Source organism: Lepidochelys olivacea (assembly GCF_965140295.1).
Source record: "Lepidochelys olivacea isolate rLepOli2 genome assembly, chromosome: 2".
NCBI lineage: Eukaryota > Metazoa > Chordata > Testudines > Cheloniidae > Lepidochelys > Lepidochelys olivacea.
The window spans coordinates 159,522,391-159,545,550 of NC_140412.1; the positions used below are offsets into that span (position 1 = coordinate 159,522,391).

At 41.1% G+C, this 23,160-nt stretch overlaps 1 protein-coding gene across 12 annotated transcripts in view; it reads right to left on the reverse strand.

The window, feature by feature from the left end:
* Positions 1–23,160, reverse strand: part of LOC311516291 (poly(rC)-binding protein 3-like) — a 723,448-nt gene that overhangs the window by 41,100 nt on the left and 659,188 nt on the right. For 10 of the 12 annotated variants that reach the window (XM_084620199.1, XM_084620200.1, XM_084620197.1 and 7 more), the window contains 6 exons: positions 22,059–22,082; positions 21,923–21,955; positions 17,711–17,827; positions 8,221–8,352; positions 4,582–4,710; positions 1,641–1,784 (listed from right to left, as the gene is read on the reverse strand). In XM_084620199.1, the coding sequence (XP_084476325.1) occupies positions 1,641–1,784; positions 4,582–4,710; positions 8,221–8,352; positions 17,711–17,827; positions 21,923–21,955; positions 22,059–22,082 (579 nt within the window). The remainder of the gene's footprint in view (positions 1–1,640; positions 1,785–4,581; positions 4,711–8,220; positions 8,353–17,710; positions 17,828–21,922; positions 21,956–22,058; positions 22,083–23,160) is intronic. The other 2 variants (XM_084620207.1, XM_084620208.1) reach the window with 1 other exon arrangement.

Here is a 23,160-nt window from a genome sequence, read left to right on the forward strand (position 1 = left end):
TGTGGGGGGAACAGCCAAACCTCCACCATGTAAAAAAGCAAACAACAACAAAGCTTTGGATATGGTATAAATCAGGCTGTGCAGAACAGGCGGAACCTCGTCAGGACAGAGATGGTCTACTGCTCTGTTACTATGCCTACCACAAAGGGGCCCCATTCTTGGTTGGGCCATAGGCACCACCGTAAGAAATAATAGTAAAAATAATACAGCATATAATACTTCTTGTGTGCATATTTTACCCAGGAAGTCATGACTGGGCCCTATGGAATATTAAAATTATGAAACCTTGAAAACTAGAAGAGCATTTCTTCAGCAGAAGCTCTGTACTCTGTGATCACATGGTGAAAGCTGATCAATATGGTAACTTAGTTATATTACTTTATAAAATTGATGAAACCGCAACTTAAAAAAATAATACAAAGGTTTGTTCCATTAAAGCATTTCTGATTTTGGATACCAGTCTCTTTACAACAGAACAAATGACCTCCTTACTGCAGAACCTAATTTTAAATCTTGACAAAATACCAGTTGTCTTATTTTTGTTCCTTTCTATTGTAGAAGATTACAGAGTTATACTCTATTTCAGAGGTTCTCAAACTGGGGTTCGTGGACCACCAGTGGTTCGTGAGCTCCATTCAGGTGGTCCGCAGCTAGTTCCCCCTAAGGTGCGCGCCTGGGTGGCCGCACACAACAGAATGAAGGGCCACCCACCTAATTAGTGGAGCTGCGCAGGGGTGGCTCCACTAATTAGGTGCCTGGACCCTGGAGAAGACACACATGTAAGGTGAGGTGTTGGCCTGGGGGGGGGGGGGGAAATAGGGGCTAGGTGGGAGGGGCAGTGGGGCGAGAAGAGGGGGAGGGAGGAATTTGAAACCTGCCGGGCTGCGGTGGCCAGAGAAAGAGGCGACTTTCCCCAGCTCCCGGGCTGCGGCTGCCAGGGAGAGACGGCCCTCCTTCCCAGCCCCAGCTCCGGGGCTGCTGTGGTGGGGGACAGATCCCCCTCTTTCCCAGCCCCAGTTTGGAGGCTGCCACAGTGGGGGAGAGAGGACACAGCCATCGCATTAGAAAGGTAACATTACTGATATTAAAATATGAGTTGTGTGCTTTTATTTGTAGAACCAAAAATGTTAATTATTAATAAGGTTTTTTTTTAAATAGTGCTTTTATCCAAAGTGCTTTACAGTAGTTAGCTAATGGTACAAACAACATTTGGAAAGATCATTAAGTGGTCCGGCGAGACTCTCAGCAATTTTCAAGTGGCCCATGAAAAAAAAAAGTTTGAGAACCACTTCTCTAATGTGTTGTCAGGTAGCAAGCAGAATATCCCTGATGCAGCTACTCATGGTAGGTGACAAGTTCCTGGCAACATCAACTATGATGTTGCATTTACTGGAAGAGACAGAGAGAAAAAACAAAACAAAACAACCCAGTGTCAGGGACATCACTGAAATGAATAGGGTACAAGTATCAGAGGTTTATTCAATAACAATACAGAAGACAAGTTAAAAGAAGCCCTTGACTTGTTTTCATTTTAAGTTTATAACACAGTGTTCTCCTTTTCTGCAAGCAATAACAATCCACACTGGATAAAACACATTCATACTATACCAGGCAAAAAAGTATAAAAGGTGAAAACTAACAGGCGCTGGCTGAGGTTGGGCCAAGACGGTGTGGTTTCCAGCTGAAGCCAAAATGGTGTCTGCTCTTACCTGGCCACCTGCAAAAATGATAGGTGCAGAGGCAGGTTTGGGACGGTAGGGAATGGTGGCACCTTTGGGTGGGGACTGAAAGCAAAAACATATCAAGATGTGGAATTAAGTAGCTCAAATAAAATCATTTTTTACTTTGTTCACCTCACACAGCAATTACATGCCTCTGCCCCATTCACCAGCATATTCTCGCAAGAGCCCAGATCGTGCTCCCATTGAATTCAGTGGCAAAATTCACACTCACTTCAGGGGTATGGGCTAAGGTCCTTATTACGTAGGCAAAAGAAAAATGCAGACAGGTTTGTTTTTGTTTCCACAATAATTTGGTAAAGATTCAAGGGGCCTGGGAATGAATTTAGCTTTTCATGAGATCTAAGGAAGTTAGGTGCCAATTTTGAAACTTGCCAATCTTTTGGGAGACTCTCCCCAGCGTTCTCTCTTTGCCCAAACCTGTTAAAAGAGAACAATACATTCAGTTGATAACCCTTTGTGCGCTGTCACACAGCCAAGTGTCCCAGTATAAAAGTGAAATAAGAATTTTCAGTCTGTGCTATAGTCACCACGCTCATTGAACTCGGGGGATAATTAAATGGGCCAGATCCTGCATTCCACTGAACTCAGAGTGAGAAGTGTAGAGGAAAGTCATGACTAGTGTAGGCCTATTTTCACTGCCTTCAATGGGAGTAAGACGGGTCCTCTCCAAGTAACAGAAGAAGAAAATTGTTCTGAGAGTCAGTAGATAAAAATGTGATCAGTAAATACTTGACCAAGCATGAATATTTCTTTATAGAGACTAAGACAGACAAAATGGCCCTGGGAACAATCCTGTAAAACAGGCTTCAAATTATCTGCATAGTGTCTGGCACAATGGAGTCCTGACCTCTAGGCACTACTGCAATCAACCACCACCACCACTAAATAACATTTCCACATCCTAATTCTCTATTATTGACTATTTGATTTTAATAAAGCAGTGACCCTTGCCAAATTAAATACATTGAACAAATTAAACACATTTATTTTATGTACGCTTTAATGTTTGAAGAAGCAAAATGCAGTTACATCATTGTCTTCTCTAAGGCTTCAAACTGGTAATTTGCTGTCTCTAGTTTATTATCTCTAAAATTAAACAAGTTCTGTTTTCTATACTTTCAGAACTGTTTATCTCAAAGAAAATGGCTCTATAGGCAGAAAACGACTCTCTGGCCCCGGTTTGTCTCTTCAAATAACTATGGGTGTAATTAATATAATTTAGACATCAGACTACTGCCTGCATCCACAAAGCAGGTAGTTAAATGACTACATGCCAGTAATGGGAGATGCAAAATTGTTCCTGCAGTTATTTGCATCTGCAAAGCTGTGAGAACAAAATGGGAAGTGAAAGGACAGAATTAAGCCCTTTTCAAAATCACGCCCTTTAAATTATATTCTAAATTCTACACACAGAGAAATGGATTTTTTATATTCCAACAGTTTATCAATTCTTCACAAAGTCATGCCAAGCTCTCTGTGGCTAATAGAAAATACTGAAAACCAGTTTTGGTCTTTCTGTTTTGCTACATTTTTATGCACATCTAATGCCAACTGAAGCAAGAGCCCCTTATCTGCAAGACAAACTTTGGTCCTTACAATAATAATAGTTTATAACATTGATATTTATTAGGTTGCATTCTCTTTTGATGTGGAGTGGTTGCTACTAACCAGACAAGAGTGATCAGATTGTAGTATCAGAGATGCCACACATCCTACTATATTTAGAATAAAGAATAACTGTTGGATGTCAGGCATCATAGCGTGGTAATTTTTGACTAGATCAGTGGTTCTCAAAGCTGGTCCGCCGCTTGTTCAGGGAAAGCCCCTGGCGGGCCGGACCGGTTTGTTTACCTGCCGCGTCCGCAGGTTCGGCCGATTGCGGCTTTCACTGGCTGCGGTTCGCCGCTCCAGGCCAATGGGGGCTGCGGGAAACGGCGTGGGCCAAGGGACATGCTTGCTGCCATTCCCGCAGCCCCCATTGGCCTGGAGTGGCGAATGGCGGCCAGTGGGAGCTGCAATCGGCTGAACCTGCGGACGCGGCAGGTAAACAAACTGGTCCGGCCCCCAGGGGCTTTCCCTGAACAAGTGGCACACTGGTTTTGAGAACCACTGGATTAGAAGTAATGGAACATTTTTTTTGACAGAATGTTTTTCCACTGGAAAATGTCAATTCAACAACATTGAAATGTTTTGGAGGAAATGTATTAATTTTGTCAACATTTTCAACAATAAATTATTAAAACGTTTCATTTTGGTGAGGTTAAAATATTTCGTTTAGACCTTATTGATGCATTTGGCTTCAATAAGGCCAGAACATTTTGTTTTGATAAAGTTATATTATACTATATTAAAAAAGCAGATGATAGCAATATAATATAATCAAAGCGACAAATTAAAAATGAAACATTTTGACATTATAGAAACAAAACGATGACCTTATTGAAATGTTTCAACCATATCAAAACCAAATATTTCAATAATGTCAGCATGAAGTGTTACAGGGTATTCTGTTTCATGGAAAATACTGAGGTTTCTACTTTTTATCCTGATTTGGGGTGGGACTTGTGGTTTTCCACTAGCTGTTGACTTTTTAATGACAATCAGTGTCGAAGGGTTGTATTCATGGTAAGTAGATCCTGCTCTAATGGTTTGATCAGTGAGGCACTGTGCAGTCTAAAACCAGAAGCGTTGACAACTAGTCTTGAAATCACTGGGAGTTGGGGGAGATCAGCTTCTTATAGGATCAGGGCTTGAGAGAGAGTGGGGGGATTTGGAGGAAATTAATATAATTTCTGAACATTATCAGTATGAACCTCAACGTTTTTAAGTGCTCTCTTACCTCTAGCATGACCACACAGATTTGTTTTACACACTGAATAATGGCATCCGGAGTGCCCGATATAGTTACAGCACGTTCTGTTGAATTTGGCAACATATCCCCTGCTACTTGTACCTGGGCCCCTGTGGACTTAAGAAAAAAACAAACGAAACAAACATTAGTGTTGTCAAAATACAGCTGCACATTAGAAGCCATTTATTCACCAATAACAAATAATCTGATAAAGCACAGAGATATCTAAAACGTGCCTGTTCTCTGCTAGCTTTATGCTGTATATATATAAAACTGCCGAGTGTAGATTTGCATACGGAAGTCAAGTTTGCAAGCATTCTCAATGGTAGAAAGTGTAGTTATCAATGGTTGTTAAATGAATACATTGGGAAGTCTCCCATCTTCCTGAAACAGAGAGTACTGCAGATACAGTGGATTTTTCCACTAAGGACTTTCACAATCATTAAGATGATCATTAAAAAAATAACTGTCTGAAGAGCTTCAGCCTCCCAAATGAATTCCAATCATGGATGGGTGATTCCTTAACGAACTGATGACTGCGGTCATTTTACTGAATGAAAATTGGGGTTGCTTTATACTCTGGAATATCTCAGTGATGCAGAGCAATACAGGTGCACTTCTAAATTATTATTAGTGTTGATTAAACATATGCACATCATCAGTTTCTAGTTCACTAATGAACCTAACCATGTAATGAGCCAGTGGTTTTTTCCCCTCCTTAATCTTGACAGTAATGGTTCTTAGTTAAAAAAAAAAAAAAAAAAAAAAAGACTTGAGGCCAAAATCATTCTTGGTATAACCCAGCAAAAATCTTGTAAGCCTTTTTCAATTGATGGGAAAAAAATAACAAAAACTATTTCTATTGAATTAGTATTTTCATACATTATACACACAATCTATTTCTGACTTGTGGATACAAATGTTTTTGCCTTGCATTGATTTTGTGTCAGTCAGTAAGGAGTTAATTTAGTTTGCTGTTGGCCATACACAACACATCTTACTCTTTTTCCAGAGACTGATTAAATTACTGATTACATCTTCTGTTCACTAGTGCTGTTTAAACTCAGAATATCCATTATGGGTCTCTCTAATATGCTTTGGAATGTCACCATAATTTGATCAATCTTTCATGTCATTGTGCCTCTTCTTTTTTTTAAAATCAGGTCTTGAAAATACTGAGGCAGACAACATGTTGCTGCTGGGTACAGAATTGAGTATAAAAGAACATCTGTCATACTGCTGCTGCTCAATGTGTTGCGTGATGATGAGATTAGAATGCATCTTGAGAGGATGGTTGATCCTTTTTCATTTGGGCAGTACTCATCATTTAAAACAAAGTTTTCAGAGTACCAGCAGGCCTTGTACAAAATACTCTGGGTCAAATACTGCGTCTCAGTTACAGCTGTGCCATTCAATCACTCAAATTGCTAATCTTTACAACTCTTTGCCTATAGTGGGATGGCATGTGTGAAACTGAGAGCAAAACTTTGCCATTATCTTTAGGTTTACAGAAAGGGAGAGGGAGTTAGTTCACACTGTTCTTTTGACCTAATACCTTACAATAGGGGGCCAAAAGTGTTGAATTTCCCCCAGAAATAAGAATCACCCCCAGAATCAACTGTGGTTGCACAATTTGGGCAATAATCAAATTTGGTAACAAATGAAGGAATTCAGGGGACAGCCAAGGGATTTGGGCACCTGACTGCTCTTTCTACTTTTGACCACTTCCCTACTTATTGTTACACTAATCTAAATAAACATATTCAGAACTAGAGCTGGTCACAACTTTTCAATCAAAGACATTTGCCAACTATGTGATTTCATCAAAACCTTTCATAAAAAAGAAATTTCAATGAATTTTTTTGACAGGAAAATGCAAAACAAAACAAAACATTTAATTTCAACTCAACATTTTGATCAAAAATGTCAAATGTTTTTGGTTCAATATTTCCAAACTGAATTTTTTTGAACCTTTCCTTTTGTGAAAATATTGCATATTTCTACACTTTGTCCCCATTTCAGGACAAAAACAAACATTGAAACATTGGAATTTTCCATAGGATGAACATGCCATTTTTCAAAAAGTTCTGTTCAAAAGTAGGTACAAAATACCCCTAGAATATATCTGATTATTAATTGTTTGACTGACTTTCAAAAAATTCTGCAAAAGTTTTGTCACGATAGCATACATTTTGTTGATGTATTAGGTTTATAAAATTGGTAATTGATCTAAAAATATCTTGGCAGTTTGTGACTAGAGGAAAATTGGTAATTGGCATTGTAAATTTAATATTAAAAAGTTATCCAAACACTGTCTATCTGATAAGATTTAATCGAAAGGAAAACTCAAATGTATCTGTTATCTAGACATGATTATGTGATGTATTTCCTGTACATGAGTACTTAATGTTGCTGAGTGGTCATTATTATGTTGCTGTAGATTTAATCAATTGTTCAGGTGCTTAGTACCTTTTGTATGGGCATTTTTTATTGTGGCTGAAATCTATCTAATCAAACAAACAAATAAATATAAACTTGTACCCATTTGGCTTAGCTCTGCAGTCTGAATGTTAAGAAGTTAAGAAGCACTTCTCATCATGGATAGATCATAAGATATAGTTATCAATAACATTTTTGCTATAATTATTAATTTCTGAGCCCACACACTTAATGCCAGATCACTCCTCCTCCCACTAAAACCCAGAGGAGGGTTGGAGGCTGCAAGGGGGAACATATTTCCATGAGGATCTTCTTGCGGAGTTTCTCTTCACATAGTTCCATGCCCCCCCAACTGCCTGCAGCTCCAAAAGCAAAGTCCAGGAGAGGTCTCAAAACAAAAGCAAAACAACAATAAAACCCACAGACCCTCTGTTACAGAGCTGCTTCAGAGAGGTTATGGCCTCAGTGGATTTTGGGGTGGAGTGGATGTCCTAAGAAATAGCTTGGATTAAAAAATTCTATATGAGTTTCTCAGGATCAGTATATGTGAAATTAGGCCACCTGTGAAGCCATAATATTGGAGGCAGGATGGGGAGTAAAGGGAGTATGGAATACAGTTAGAAAACCAATTTGACAAATCAAGGTAAGTTAAATATTATGCCTACTAACTTGGACAGTGTCCCTTTAAATTACTTGGCTTTTTCTGGCTACAGAGGCTGTAATTTGAAACGCTCAGATTAGAAAAGGCTTAGCAGTACTTAAGCCCTAGATTATTTGAGGTATTTATGGATTTTTTTAAAAGTTGAAGAAACAATTCTGTGTTAAACTGTTCCTTTGCTATGTGGCATCTTGCTTTTTCCTCTTCTCAAATGTGTATCCGAATGCCAGCTGTGCACTAAAGATCTTGAAGGTCGGAGTTACTTTCTGAAGGGTTGCGACATGGAAAGACAAATTGCTTCTAAAACTGGTTATGCCACTGTAGATGCTCAGATTTCATGAGTCTACAGATGTTTTTGACACCTTTCACAGCTGATTTAGCTTAGCATTCCATTCACAAAATATTTACATTAATGCAATGAACCAGCTATGGTGGCAGGATGCTGTAAGCCATACTCTTTAAATGGACATATTAGGACATTTAGCTACATAAAGTTACCTAGCATCCCCTGTTGGAATCCTAGAACTTACCTCCCTGATTTCTTTGATTTTGGAACCCCCTTTTCCTATAAGGGATCCACACTGACTTGCAGGGACTACAAGTCGCAGTGTCACAGGTGGTTTGCTTGTCACCGTGCTGTTTGTCATTGAAGCATTTATGTCCTGTAATAACGTCAGTAAGAATTAGTTGAGGATTTGTCATTCCTCTTAGCACTTAAGAGGATCAAAGTAAATACTCAAGCTGTTCTCGGAGAATTGGTAAAATGGAAGCTAATCATGTTTTTGTAGCACATAAAGCAGCCAGCTCTGCTGGTGGCACCCCGGAAGCATGAACTGCATGATGACATCATGGCAATGGAACTGTTGATTCCAAGTGCTGAAATATGTAGGCACAAAGACAGTCTCTGATCAGCTAACAAATCACATTATATTTGTTAGCACTTTTAATACGAAGGAAACAACGGAGAAACAATAAACAACATTAGTCAACAGACATGGGAGAGCAAGGACTATTATTTTGATAAATATTTTGAAGTTTCCCATATTTAATTTTCCTGCAGATCTCAAAGCATTCTCAACACTGCTTAACTTTTCCTAAACTCTTTTGTGTCATAGCTATGTAATCCAAGTATGCAGATATGGCTGTGGGAATTGCATACACAGCAGCAACCACCTGTTCATCTCATCTCATCTGATCAGTGAGATTCTACTGTACCCTTCAGTGAGCATTTTAGAGTTCTGCCGGTTGCTAGCCTCAGATTTGTGTTAAATGTGCTTTGCTTATTCAAATTCTCCTTTGCAAGCACAAATCGGAATCCCCTGATGTAATATTTTTATTACAAATGAAATTATAATGCTTATCTTCCCACTATAGAATGTGCTACAGCTGAGAGCATTCCAGAATCCTAGATGTCGTTGGAAATAAAAAGCCACAAACACTACCGTGCAATTCTATAGCATCTTTCATAAGAGCATTGCAACATACTTTTGTCAACATTAACTAATTAAGGCACACCAGCGCTTTGACATAGGTTAAGGTAACTTTGCCCATCTCTGAGATGGAGTACAGCAGCTGTTTAACAGCACACAGGAGCTTAGGACCTAGAGGAAAGGAAAATATCGTAACTAATTGAGGGAGAATTTAGGTTGACAGAGTTACTGTAATTACCCAAAATATAATTTGTCCCAAACCATCAGGATTGACACTTCTAATCTCATGAAAAGTGCCATGAGATCTTTAATGACCATGAGCGATCAGGACCTTGGTTCCACCTCTCACGCAAAAGAGAGGACCTCAAGGAGTACAGTGCTGCCTGATGCTATGTTGGTACGTTAGTACAGTAATGAAAAGTGCTATCCTAATGACCAGGAGTACTTTGGTATTTCTTACATTAGAGGTTTTCCATCTAAGTGTTGGCCCAGCCTGACCCTGTTTTGCTTAAAAAAAGCTGACAGACTCCCAGCACAATGAGGCATGGCTGCCTGCCACAGGTTAATTCTTAGGCGATTTCCCTCATCGACGCTGCATCATGTCATATTTACTGTCAGCAAGAGGTTACAATCCAAAACAAAGCAATACAGGTTACAGCAAGTTGTGGCATGCATGCATCTGAAACACATACAGTGTAATATATATACATATTCTTTTGTACATGAATACAAATTTGTATTACCACAGTGTCTAGGAGCCTAGACATGGACCACGACCCCATTGTGTAAGGTGCTGTACAAATGCAAGCCACAACTAGGTTTTTAGAAGTGGGATGCCATCAAATTTTGCCAAGTTGCTGTTAGCTGGTGGTATGCCACAGATATATAACATGCCTTTCACTTCAAAGACAGGCAAGCCCTATGTCACAAAAGATTGCCAAGTTCTCTCACATTTTGAATAAGCAATTTCTACCATTTGATCTGGGACTAATACATTAATAATATTCAGCAACTTCAAACTTCATAAACAATTAATTTATGGCCACAGCACCCGCTCTGTGTATTAACCTCACCGTTTTTTAAAAAAGGAAAAACTGCAAAGAGAGGAGCATAGAGATGCCCAAAGCCACAAGGATGTCAGAAAAGGGCCAGCACTCAGGAATTACTGGCTCCTGGTTAGAGCAGGTCAGAAAATTTCCAAGCGAACATTTTTTTCCATGGGAAAATGTCAATTTGTCAACAATCTGCAGGAATATGTCAGTTTCAACAATATTCCAGTGGACATCAGGCAGGGTTCTCATGGTTCAGGCAGGTTTCAAAATTTTCCTGGTTTCTTGCCATGTTATCTGCCTGGCTCATTGGCAGCCAGTCTGGCTCTATAAACAACAACATATCACGTCTTTCCAAGATTGAATATTTCCTTGCATCCTGGGGAAAAAAACTTGGAAGACTATGTGTGGAATTCCTCTCACTCCTGATGCCTGGAACTGCAGCAGCACCTCGCAGCCAGGAGCAACAAGTGCAGGAAATTCCTAATCAATCCGGGACTGGAACATGAGCAATCACTTTGTGTGGATAAAGCATGCTCAGTGCAGATGGAATCTTCACCAAATTTAGTTGCTAAACTTAGATGAAACTTCCTCAGAAAAATGCAGTCTTAGGCAGACACCCAGCTGGAAAATTTCAGTCTACATTGTTTAAGTTTGGCAGAGTAATAAGCAACTGAAAACAGGATGTTATAATGGAAAGTGTCAGACAACATTAAATATAGGTGATGCTATCTGTGCCACCAATAAATTCCTTATATACTTTATTTTCCCGGTTGTCTCAGGTATATAAAGTACAAATTGACAAGGTCAGATTTTAAAGTAACAACATTTTGTATTCACAATTCTAACTCTTCATTCCACTTTTTCTTTTTTTAAACACCGATCCTTATTTTGATCATTTCCCCCCAAGACCTTGGTCCTACAAACACACCTGTGCTTAATTTATGCACATGAGCAGCACTGCTGGCCAAGAAGACTGCTCCCATGAATAAAATTAAGCATTCATGTAAGCGCTTGCAGAATCAGGGCCTAAGTTTTAAGTACTTTACTCCATAACTTTGCATTATTATGGTGAACTTTGGGAGCTATTCTTTGTGTAGTAATATATTTTGTTCTAAGCATTCTTAGAAAGTCACCACTTAATTTACATGTAGCCATAAAAAGAAAATTTCTAACATTAAATTATAATGCCATATTCATGAGTGGTTTAGAGTGGATTAGTTTTATAACAACTTCATTAAAGAAATGCTGGCAAATGAATACTTGGCTTCTATTCTGTTCTATACAGTAATGTAGACCTGTGATTGCTTTATTCTGCAGCGAGTAAAATATTTTCTTAGCATATGGAAAAAAATTCAGCCAACATTTAGCGATATTTCCAAGTTGCTCTGTTAATAGACAATATTGGGCAGCTACATGCAATGTTTTCATTCTGTTTAGGTTTTGGAAAGTGAGTTTTAAAACTAGACAGCCGTGATAAAATGTTCCTGTTGATGTAACAAAAATATGTGCGCATCCCTATCTTTCCTACACAGCTAACGTTCATTAGGAGCTAAGTGGGGCTTTGCCAACAGATTTGTATATGAGGCAGTACATAGCTGTGCTGGGCCAGGAGCAGCCTTGGAAGCTGATTGTGACCGCGATGCCTGGCACACTGACGGGCAGAGCCAGCTTCCCGGCTGCCTAGTCTCAGCTCATGTCTGGTGTTGTGGGGAGGGGGAAAGGGAGGAAACGGGGGGAACTGTAGTGCCTCTGCTGAGGAGGCCTCCCACCTATGCAGAATCTGGCCCAAAAGAGCTATGGAAGTGTGGCGAGCCCCCCTGACTCCCCAGCCAGCTAACTGAAGTTTTAGTGTTATAGTATTGTAGTATTTGAGGACCCCACAATCCGTAATATATTTACCTTCACAATGCCCCTGGGGGGGCAGGAAGTGCTATCATCCCCATTTTACAGATGGGGAACTAAGGCACAGACACACTATGTGACTTGCCCCAGTTGTACAGGAAGTCTATGGCAGAACAGGGAATTGTACCTGGATCCATAGGTGCCGACTCCGTGGGTGCTCCGGGGCTGGAAATAAAATAGTGGGTGCTCAGCACCTCAGCCCCATGATCAGCTCTTCCCCCCACCGCAATCAGCTGTTCAGCGGGGTGCAGGAGGCGCTGGGATGGAGGGGGAGGAGCGGGGGCAGGGCGCGCTTGAGGGAGGGGGTTGATTGGGCCGGGAAGAGACGGGGTGGGTGCTTGGGGGAAGGGGTGGAGCGGGGGTGGGGTCTGGGGCGGAGCGGGGGTCAAGCACCCCCCCCGCAAATCACAAAGTCGGCACCTCTACCTGGATCTCCTAAATACCAGGTTACCTGCCTAACCACTGAAGCATCCCTCCCATCAGTAGCCAGCAAAGTGTCTGAGAGTAAGGGCTACTGCATGGCAAGCCAGGATATGAATCTATAGCACCAGCTTGCTGTGCAGTACCGTCCCACAGGGACACTGCCACAGCACACTGAAAGTCTCAGAGCGTGGCTGGCATATTGCACGCTAAGCTGCATTCCAAGTCATGTGGTGCCCATGTGCAACATTACTGCAGGGCAAGCTGCTGCATGGTAGATTCACACCCTGGCTAGCTGTGCAGTAAATCTGCCATACGTAGAACCATTCTAGCTCAGTGCTCAGCAAACAGCCATGAGACTATTGGGCAGATCCTCAGCTGGTCTATGACAATTTAGTATCTGTGTAGTATTGGTTTCATACTTGATAAGAAAGCTGATCAGATAATTATCTGATTAACTCTTCCTCCCCCCCCCCCATTTTTACCCATCTAATGCAGCCGAGCAAGTATTTTGTGAATATTTGCAAATAAATATGGATTTTCACAACATTTTTCAAACACATTTTGGGAATGTTTCTCGGCATTATGCACGGAGCTCTACCTGCTAATTACTATAGCAGGAGATAATCCCATGCATTTGCAAGGGAAGACAGATTTGGTGATCTAAGATGTCTTTGCCAGCTGCAACGTCTACAATCGATGTTGAGTTTTGCCATTTTTCATAGGCCTGGTTTCCCTCTAGATAAAAGTGCCTATTTTAATCATCAGGGTGATCCAAACTGGGCTTGTCTAGCAAGCATATGAATTCATTAGCAACCTGCTAGAAAGTAACATGCCTGTTGCCCTGAGAGATTGTTAAAGCTTTTTGGTAAAAGGCAGGAAACAATACCAGTGCAGAAAAATCTCTTTTAGGCCTGGCTTCCTTACACTAGGTTTTGATTATTTTATGTTTTATGTTGATTATTATATGTTTTGATTATTTACTGGTATTAGAAAGGCGGGGTTGTTTGAGGGCTCTCATGTCCTCCCGGGATGTGTTTCTCCCCAGTTAGGTACCTGTGGTGTTGAAATGAAGATTTCACATAACTTTATCTTGAAAGCAAAAAAACCAGCATTGAGCTGGTATTCACTTACCAAGAGCATTTTGTTCAACCACCAGTGCACCTCACTGTGTCAGAAGCAATCCACAGAACTTAGTGACGGATGGATAGTACAAAGACAAAAAAATGTTATCATAGTTTATTCTGCCCAAAAGCATCCGTGGGTGAGGCTCTGGGCATTAAGGAAAAGGACTGCCTTGCTCCAGAGGGTAACGACTTATGAATGATTTTAGCCAACTTGATGGATGGATGGATTTCGATTTAGAACAGAGATGGGCAAACTCCGGCCCGCAGGACCGTCCTGCCTGGCCCCCGAGCTCCTGGCCCAGGAGGCTCGCCCCTGGCCCCTCCCCCGCTGTTTCCCCTCCCACTCAGCCAAGCCGCCGCGCAGGCAGTGGGGCTGCAAGCTCCTGCCGCTCTGAGCGGCATGGTAAGGGGGTGGAGGCGGCGCGCATGCGGTGGTGGAAAGGTTGGGTAGGGGGATCCGGGGCACAGTCAGGGGACAGGGAGCAGGGGTGGTTAGGGGCGGGAGGTCCCGGGAGGCCGTCAGGGGACAGGGACCAGGGGGCGGTTGGATGGGATGGAGGTTCTGGGGTGGTCAGGGGTCAGGGAACAGGGGGGATTGGATAGGGCATGGGAGTCCAAGGGGCCTGTCACGGGGCAGGGGTGTGGATAGGTCGGGGCAGTCAGGGGCAGGGGGGATTGGATAGGGGGTGGAATCCTGGGGGGGGCAGTTTGGGGCAGGGGATCCCAGGAGGGGGCAGTCAGGGGACAAGGAGCAGGGGGGGTTGGATGGTCGGGGGTTCTGAGGGGGACAGTCAGGGTGTGGGAAGTGGGAGGGGCAGATAGGGGGCGGGGGCTAGGCTGTTTTGGGAGGCACAGCCTTCCCTACCAGCCCTCCATACAGTTTTGCACCCTGATGTGGCCCTTGGGCCAAAAAGTTTGCCCACCCCTGATTTAGAACAAGCTACTCAAAACCATAAAAGGGTGAACAGTTATTAGCTCTTATCAGGAAACGTCTTATGCTCATTTTCTATAGGTTTGGGTTGGGATGATCATTTATCCAGTGATCATCTAAAACACAGTCAGGGTGAAATCCTGTACAGCCCTGCTGAAGATCATGGAGTTGTTCTTTGTGGCAAGGACCATGTTGCTGCGGTTATGGATTTGTACGGTGCCTAGCACAAGAGAGTCGGGTCCACTCTTGTGGCGCCTACGTGCTACTAGAGTACAAATGACTGGGACGAAAGGTGGTTCACCCCCTCCCCCCAAGGTGTTAGCAAACACATTTGAACTCTACTGTATACAGGACAAATTGTATTTTAATGTGGCTTAGCTGGCTAAGGCTATGGAGGAGCTCTAGCTACAAACACAAATAGCTAACATGGTTGTAACAATGTCAAACCTGCTACACTCTGTGTTAAGGGGCGTGTGATGTCACATGAACTAAATGAAGTTAGCTACCACACTTTTTTTTTTTTCTTCAAAAAAGTTCCTCAGTTGAAAAAGGCAGACCTCAGTGAGTCACCGGTTTCCATTGATTTGACACTGATAAACTGAGAACTGGAAGTGCTTAGAGTACTCTGAGAAGAACTGAATGTCACCGTCTACACCTTTTAAAGCTATTTTCTTTATGCCGAGAGGTCACATGAGAACATGTGGCCATCTTCTGACATAATACATTGAAGAAAAACAAACCAAAGCAGCTACTGTTGGTATGCCTATCTCCCCGCCCCCTATACACATACCCCTTCTCAAGGCTAGGGGAGGGGAGGGTTTCTTCTCACCTCTCCTTCCAAGGCCATGGTATGCAACAGCAGAGAATAGATGGGTGACTGAATAGCAATTAAACAAAAATATTACTAAAAATCTTAAACTATGCTAGGTGAATATTCATGCGACTGGTGAAATGAATGACTCAATTTGCTCACCCTCAGCCAAATGACACTGGGATTACTGTACTATCCTCAACCAGGGCAGGATCCTGGCTCTGCCACTGAATTTTTTAACTATGTGGAATCACCAGCATGGCACACGCCTGTGCATACCCTGTTCTGCCCCATTCCAAAAATGCCACTCTGCAGCAGCTCAGAGGGTTGGGAAGATGACCCACACTGGGACACGGACTGTATATTTACTTAATATCTGGACAACACCTAGTGCAATAGAGCCATGATATCTAGTTGGGGCTTCCAGAAATATGTAAATTATTATTACAAACTTTGAAGCAGCAAACATTTAACAAGGACAACTCTCATTTCTCTCTCTTCTCTCCCACTCTACATGAAGTATAATTTTAGCCTGAAAAAGGGTCTTCACACAAACCCAGACCCAGCATTTCTTAGGGCGCATTAGAGTTTGCCAGCTTTTTCTCTAAACAGGATTTATGCCCTGAGAGCGCATTGAAAAAGAGTTTTCTTTGGCGAGCAATTTATACCTTCCCGTACAGCCACACTTCTGGGTTGTTACGCCATAGTTATGCTGTTAGCAATACTGAAAGGGAGAATAAAAGTATTTTATAGAGAAATGCAAGAAAACAATATTCTGATTTATGGTTCAAATAAATGGCTGAAGAAATGTAAAACAGAAAGGTGTGATATGTATTAAAACAGCGGCACATGATATGTCTATAGCTCATTTGCAATTTGTGAGAACAAGTACTTTGTTATGCCTCCCAGAGTTATAGTTCTCCAATATTCCATTTTTATCCCTGGGGACCTTTCAAAATAATTACAGCGAACAGAACTGGTTGCATGATGTAGACGTCATTCAAGCCCGGCTTTTAAATCAAAACGTGGCAAATTACATTTGAAGCAAATGTGGGTATTTTATAACATAATGCACAGCTACTGTAGCTGCAATGAATGTAAATGACCTTTTTGACTAAGAACTGCCACATTAAGATACAAACCTATCACCTAAAATACAAGAGAGTCAATAAATAAAATATCTCAAATGCTGAAACCTCAACTTTCTTGCCCTTCGTTAGGTACAGAGCATTTAATGATGTCTTAGTTATGAGGCCGGACTCGGATTGGGAGTGACTAGCTCCTTGTAGGTATCCCTCAGCACTTTCCAGGATAGGGCCCTTATGGAGCCCTTTCCTCATAGAAGATACCAAAGTGTTTCATAATTCTCTTGGAATATGGCAACTATTTAATAGCATGCAGGAGCTGTTCCCAGTAGTTTAGGGGAGGAAGTGAAGAAAGCAAACATGTATATTGAAACTGACTGGGGAACTTAGGCAGAATGTAATTGTCTGGGTTGAAGTTTAGCTAAAATGCCTCCTTGCTTTCGAGAAAAGTGCTACAAGAATATTATTCACCACATGTGACAAGGCCTCAGTTTTACATCTCATCTGAAAGATGGCGCCTTCTAACACCATGATGCGGTATTTCAGTTCATCACACTGATGCAGAGAGAAGAGCACCCTTAGTGTATTAGTACCACCCACCACTTTCTACAGCCCCCTGGGGTCTTTCATGGAGGTTTCCCACCCCAGTACTGGGCACGTCTAATTCTACTTGCCCTGTGAAAGCTGATGTCATCCAGCGGTGTATGTACATGGCTGCATACGTTTAACACTAGAGAAGCTCTATTTTGGCTTATTTATTTTCAGTGTATTTATTGTATTTTAAAATCTGAAGTCTAAATACGGTAATTGGCAATGATATATTTTGCTTTTAATAATTTTTAAAAAATCTTCCAGTTGAATGAAATCTATACTCTTTTTGATATAAAAAATTTACATCACTATCAAGCTGATTCACACTGAAACCGAGTTATAAGTTATGCAATTATTCTTTTCAAATCAAATCCACAATGGGACCAGAAATTTCCAAGACACTTTTTCCACCATTAGAGCACATTACTGGAAGCAATTGCTTTTCCCTAAAGTCTACGAAAAGCAAAAGAAATGATCAAACAGCTTGTAAATTGACCCATTATTTCTCTTCCAGTATTACTGCCAAAAGTATTTATAAAAACATAACCACTTTCATTGCTATTAAATAGAGCATTAAACAAATTATATTTAGCATTAAAGCAAACATGAGAAAATTCAGACAATATTTGTACTCCAACTTGAAGAGAGAAAAATGTATTTTATTTGCTTACCTCTTCAAATTTTAATGCAATCATAGAAAAAGCCTTAAAAATTGCATCTGTTGGGCCTGTTATTGTCACAATTCTTTCTGGACAGGAACCTTCTGAAATATTGATTCGAGCACCACTCTGTCAACAAGAACAAATATTTTTAAAGTACGTTTTCTTTTGGGATGCAAAATAGGGAGGATTCTACTTGTCTGTCTAGCTAGGTACGTATATGGCTCTCTTCACCACAGTTGGTGAGCAGCACCTAAGTAATTGAAAGTAACAACTGTAAAATAAATTCTTTCATTCTCTCTTTCCTACGTACAGGAGTAAACTTGAATAGGACTAAAACCAGAATTGTGGGCATTTGAAATTTCTATTTAGCAAGCATCAACTAAAAATAAAAATAAATAATTTCATATCTGGACTGGATCCAGACTATTCACCTGAAAATAGTCTGTCTAGGTGGGGCTCCAGTTTTCTGAATAAACAGGGTAACTAGAACTACGGGCCATATTTTATAGGTCTTTAATTTACATCCTAGACTAAATTATTCTAATGAGCGCTTTGTACAAACTCATACAAATTAGGTAAATTAATGTGTACTGAACACACTTACTAAAGAATCATCCAGCAGTAACTGTAAGATACCAGTGCAGAAACACAGTCATGTCTCTTTAAGAGGAAGAGCCAGCAAGAAGGAAATAGGAAACCAGATACCTGGGAGACAGAGAACCTGATTCTCATTTACACCATGGCCCCTTTTTATCACTCTGGTGAGACAGATGCCCCTTAAAGTGGGTATAAATGTATTACACAGACTCCTTAATGTAATGAGAATCAGACCCAGATGGTTCAGGAAAGACCAAGACTGTGTAATTTCTTTTTATTCCCGCACTTACTGCTATTGAACCAGTTTTGTGTATTTTGCCTCTCTACATGACAGCAACCAAATATAACAACAAGGCGTACTAATGGCAAAATCGTCCTGTCACTGAATCTCCTGACAGGTATATTCTAAATGTCTGTGAAGAGGCAAGGGCTGCCGGTACTTAATCTACTTTTGTCTGACAGGTGGACTGGAGAGTTGTGAATCCACCTTGGCGGGGGAAAGGGCGAGGGGATTTCCAGATACACACTAATCATACATCAGTGTTTAATCAGTGGCGAGGCCTAGTTTTAAGCTAGTTCAAAGTGTCTGGCTTCAGTTATCAAACACAAAACAAGCTCCTTAGGGTGGAATCTTACAATCAGCTCCTCTGCTTCGGTGGGGTTCTGTGTGGGCACAGGAGTCTGCCTATGCAGAGCTGCTCAGAGGATCGGTGCGTTCAGGGATTACTCACCTTGCAATATTTAGAATATACGCCTAACGTTAATGAAAGTACTTTTTATGCGAGCAAGGTCGCAACAGTTTATGTGAAAGACCGTCCCACTATGCATCATTGTATCCAATGTTTTCCGAAAATCACACATGGCAAAAGATCATTTAACTCTTGTTAGGCTTTCAGTCATGTCAAAATGATTGAATCGGAGAGGTTACATTCTAAAGGAAAGCAGTAGGGATGCCAGTATTTTTTGGCAGCCTTATGCATGAAGTGAAAGGAATTTCACTGGACTGTAGTTTTCTGGAGACATATCAGTTAGGCTGTGCCAGGCCGCTGGTAGCTTAGAGAATGACACAGACAGCCCAAGTGCCACTCCTCAAAATATGGTGTGTTATTTGCTATCATGACATCTGCCAGAAAAGCCTAGATAGAAATAATTGTGTTCTATTTCTTTAAAGGAAAGCACAAAAGAAAGCGATCAGTTACAGGAATTATATGTAATTTCCTTTTTACTATGTATACAACATTCACTTCAGAGTTTGAGGACTAAGATGATATGTCTCCATATCATGTTTATCCCAGATACTCTTTGCCCTTATTCTTTTTTAAATCAACCCCTTAATACCAAAAATTAGAAGGTGTGCTTCTAGTGTCCTCAGGAGCATAAGGAGGAAAATTTCCATATATTGTGAAAAAATGAGACAAATTATTTTTTTACACCTTACAGGTTCGATTGCAGGGACCAGGGAATAAGTTTTCAGAAAAAGAGTTACTGGGGAGAGGGGGCTTCTCTTTTGTAGATTCAACATGCACACACAAAATCTGTGCCCACAGTTTTGCACTCACCTGTGGGCACAAATCTGAGTGAGTGGAGCTCTAGCTGCCTGTTGGTGGGAACAATAAGATTAGCACCAGCAATTCATTTTGATTAACTGATTATTGTTTGTTTAATGAATATCAGGGGCATCTGGAGCATCAGAAACACACCACTTACTTCTTTCATAAATCTAAATAAATACCTGTATTTACAAAAACAACAAGGAGTACTTGTGGCACCTTACTCCACAAGTACTCCTCGTTGTTTTTGCTGATATAGACTAACATGGCTACCACTCTGAAACCTGTTACCTGTATTTAATGAGTCAACACATGGGTGAAAGTTGTGTCTGCAAAAAGAGAGCTCTGACATCAGTCTGGCTGAAAAGAAACTCTTCAGTGCATGTATTGAAAGGGCATATCAGAGTATTCTTCTACACCGCATGTTTTAAAATTTCCTTAAGGGAGACTTTCTACAAGTGCCTAACAAAGCAACTGGCAGAATATGCACTGCTGAAACCCTAAAACTAAATTAAACAATTCTCGGTACATTCTCTGTATAACTGAATTTTTTACTTTCAAAAAGGTAGATTGCCTCATCCTTTTAACAGGCAATGGAACCCTGCAGGGAGCTGCAGGTTAGTTTCTGCTGACTCAGTGGGGCAGATGTGACTTTTTAGACTCCATCCTGAGTATAAGAAAGGTGGGGTAGACCTCTGAGGACCGGTAGCTAGAGTCCGAGAATTTAAGGCCAGAAGGGACCACCAGATCAAATCTGACCTCCTGTATATCACAGACCACCAATACCACCGAGCACCTGCACATTAAAACCAACAACTGAAATTAGACTAATATGTTACAGCTCTCAGGAGACTAAGCTGTTATGTGCCACAGCAGAAAACAGGAGGGACCAACGTGCACTAATACCCAAGGCCCCTGCAATGGCAGAGAACTGACTGAGATATACCCAGATAATCCTGGCACAGAATCTGACTCCACATTGCAGAGGAGAGCAACTCCTCTCCCCCAGGTCACTGCCAATCTGACTGAAGGGAAAATTCCTTCTCAACCCTGCATATGGGATCAGATAGACCCTGAATGTGTGAGCAAGAACCAGCCAGCCAAGCACCTGAGAGAAAGAATGCTCAGAGCTTCAGTCCACACAGTGCAGTGTCCCAGCTCCAGCTGTAGCCATCTTTGATGCCACAAACAAAACAAAACAACAACAAAGACAAAAAACAACACCATGAAAAACAAACAAAACCCAACAGCAAGAATACATGGGGGGAAGTGGGGAAGTAGCAGGGGGAAACATTTCCTGGCCCCTACAAGTGACTGGCTGAAGCCCTGAAGTAGGAGATTTAGGGTCTGGGACAGATCAGCTGATTGGAAAGTAAACCTATGAGCAGCCAAGCCTAGGGAGTTGATTTGGAGTGAGATTTATGTGATATCAGCTTTGAATTAATCTTTTTGTTCATAAATCTAAACTCCAGGAATGGGGGAAAAGGTGCCTTTTTTGCATCTTTACAACAGGTATGATGTCTCCAGTTTGCAGGTTTATCTTCTTATCGCCAAGTGTTGACAAAGGGAGTGGTAAGAGATGAGCCTGTACCACATGGACCACTCCAGCTCTGAGAGACAGCCAGACTTTTTGGATGGCCCCCACCTCCTATAATGTGTCAATCCAAATCCCTGTATTCAACACCCACCCATAATCCTAACCTTTGGAAAATTCAGCTCTGGAACCAAACTCCATGAATGTGAGTTAGTGGGAGAATAGAACCCTAAGAGTTTCTGTGACACTTAGAACCCTACTGACTAAATAAGCTCTGAGACAATAGGGTTACAGGCACAGTGCTGTAGAAATTATCCACTTTTAGTTTCCTTTAAAGAAGACAAAAAACCTGAGACAGCTTTATGGGAAGCTTATATTAATAAAAACTGTTTAATTTTGGCTTATGTATTAAAACAACACCACATATAATAATAAATAGTTGGTATTAATCTTTCCAGCCACCTGGTGGCACTGTTATTCCATACACATCTAGTTCTACTCTGACAGAAAGAAATAAAGACATCAAAGTTTCTCTCTTACCTCCTCCCTCATCTTCTTAACTGTCTCCCCTTTCTGTTAAACAAATGGGGAAAAATTAGTCCCTATTGCAGTGGTCAATTGATATAGGATATTGAGACATGAATTAAAAAAATAATTCTTAAAGTAAATTACTGACCTTTCCAATAATGCTCCCAACCTCCTGGAACAGGAAAAAAACAACACAGTAAGTGAATATTTATGAGAACAAAAAGAAGAAAATGTTAATTAAACAATATTTCACTATAAAGTTCATTCTGAAAACAAAGGTGGGCAGGACAGACCAGCCACATTTCACAATAGCTACATTTTTAGTCCATACAAATATGCATTATAAGAAGGAATGAACTAAGAGCTCCTATTGCAATATAAATAAATGACACACAAGAGTTTACTGCTGTCATGAAGGAAGCCCCACTGCCTCGAAAGTAGCCCTGAGCTAATGCAGCAAACTGTCACTGTAAATACCGAGATCTTATTTTGGGGAATAAGAGATTCAGAACTGAGCTGAACAATATTCTGGGAAAATTGGGAAGATACAGCCTTCACATTCAATGGTGATCTCTTTGAAGGCAGACACTTGTGCTCTTTTCAGCAAGTAATGGACAGAAGTGGATTAATGGTGAGATCAGGAGTTATTGTATAAACAACTGCTGGCCCGTCCTTCTCAATCCCTCCAGTGACAGCTTCCCAAACCAGTGATTTCTAATCAGCTGTTAGACACTCTGAGGATGGCTAACGGGTTATTAAAATCCTACGTGGAGTCGTATAAAAAGTCCAGAAAAAAACCTTCAGACATGCAATGGGAGTTCTGATCACATCCATGTGTTTTAAACTAGGCACACACAAGCAGTAGGGAAGCAAAATGGAAGCTAATAACCATAAAATGAACACCATGAGCATTGTGCTAGTTGCACAAGTTTGATCCAAGACTGAAAAACAACTGTTGGAGATGAGACCAGCCAAGGAAAAAGCTCATATTCTGTGGTTAGTCTCCAAAATCCGCTTCCACTGGTTAAAAAGAGTTAGACATGATTAATCTGATCTGGAGAGCTGATCTGCAGCTAGTACTTTCCCCTGACTTGTTCTGAATCACAACCACCAGAGTAGATTTAAGAAATGGCTATCCATTACTTTTTCCTGTGAAAAAGGCTCATTTTATGACAAAAGGCTACTAAATTCATCTCCACATTTCAAGGCTGGTGCAGTGACCTTGTGGAAGTTCTTTTTTCCAATGAATA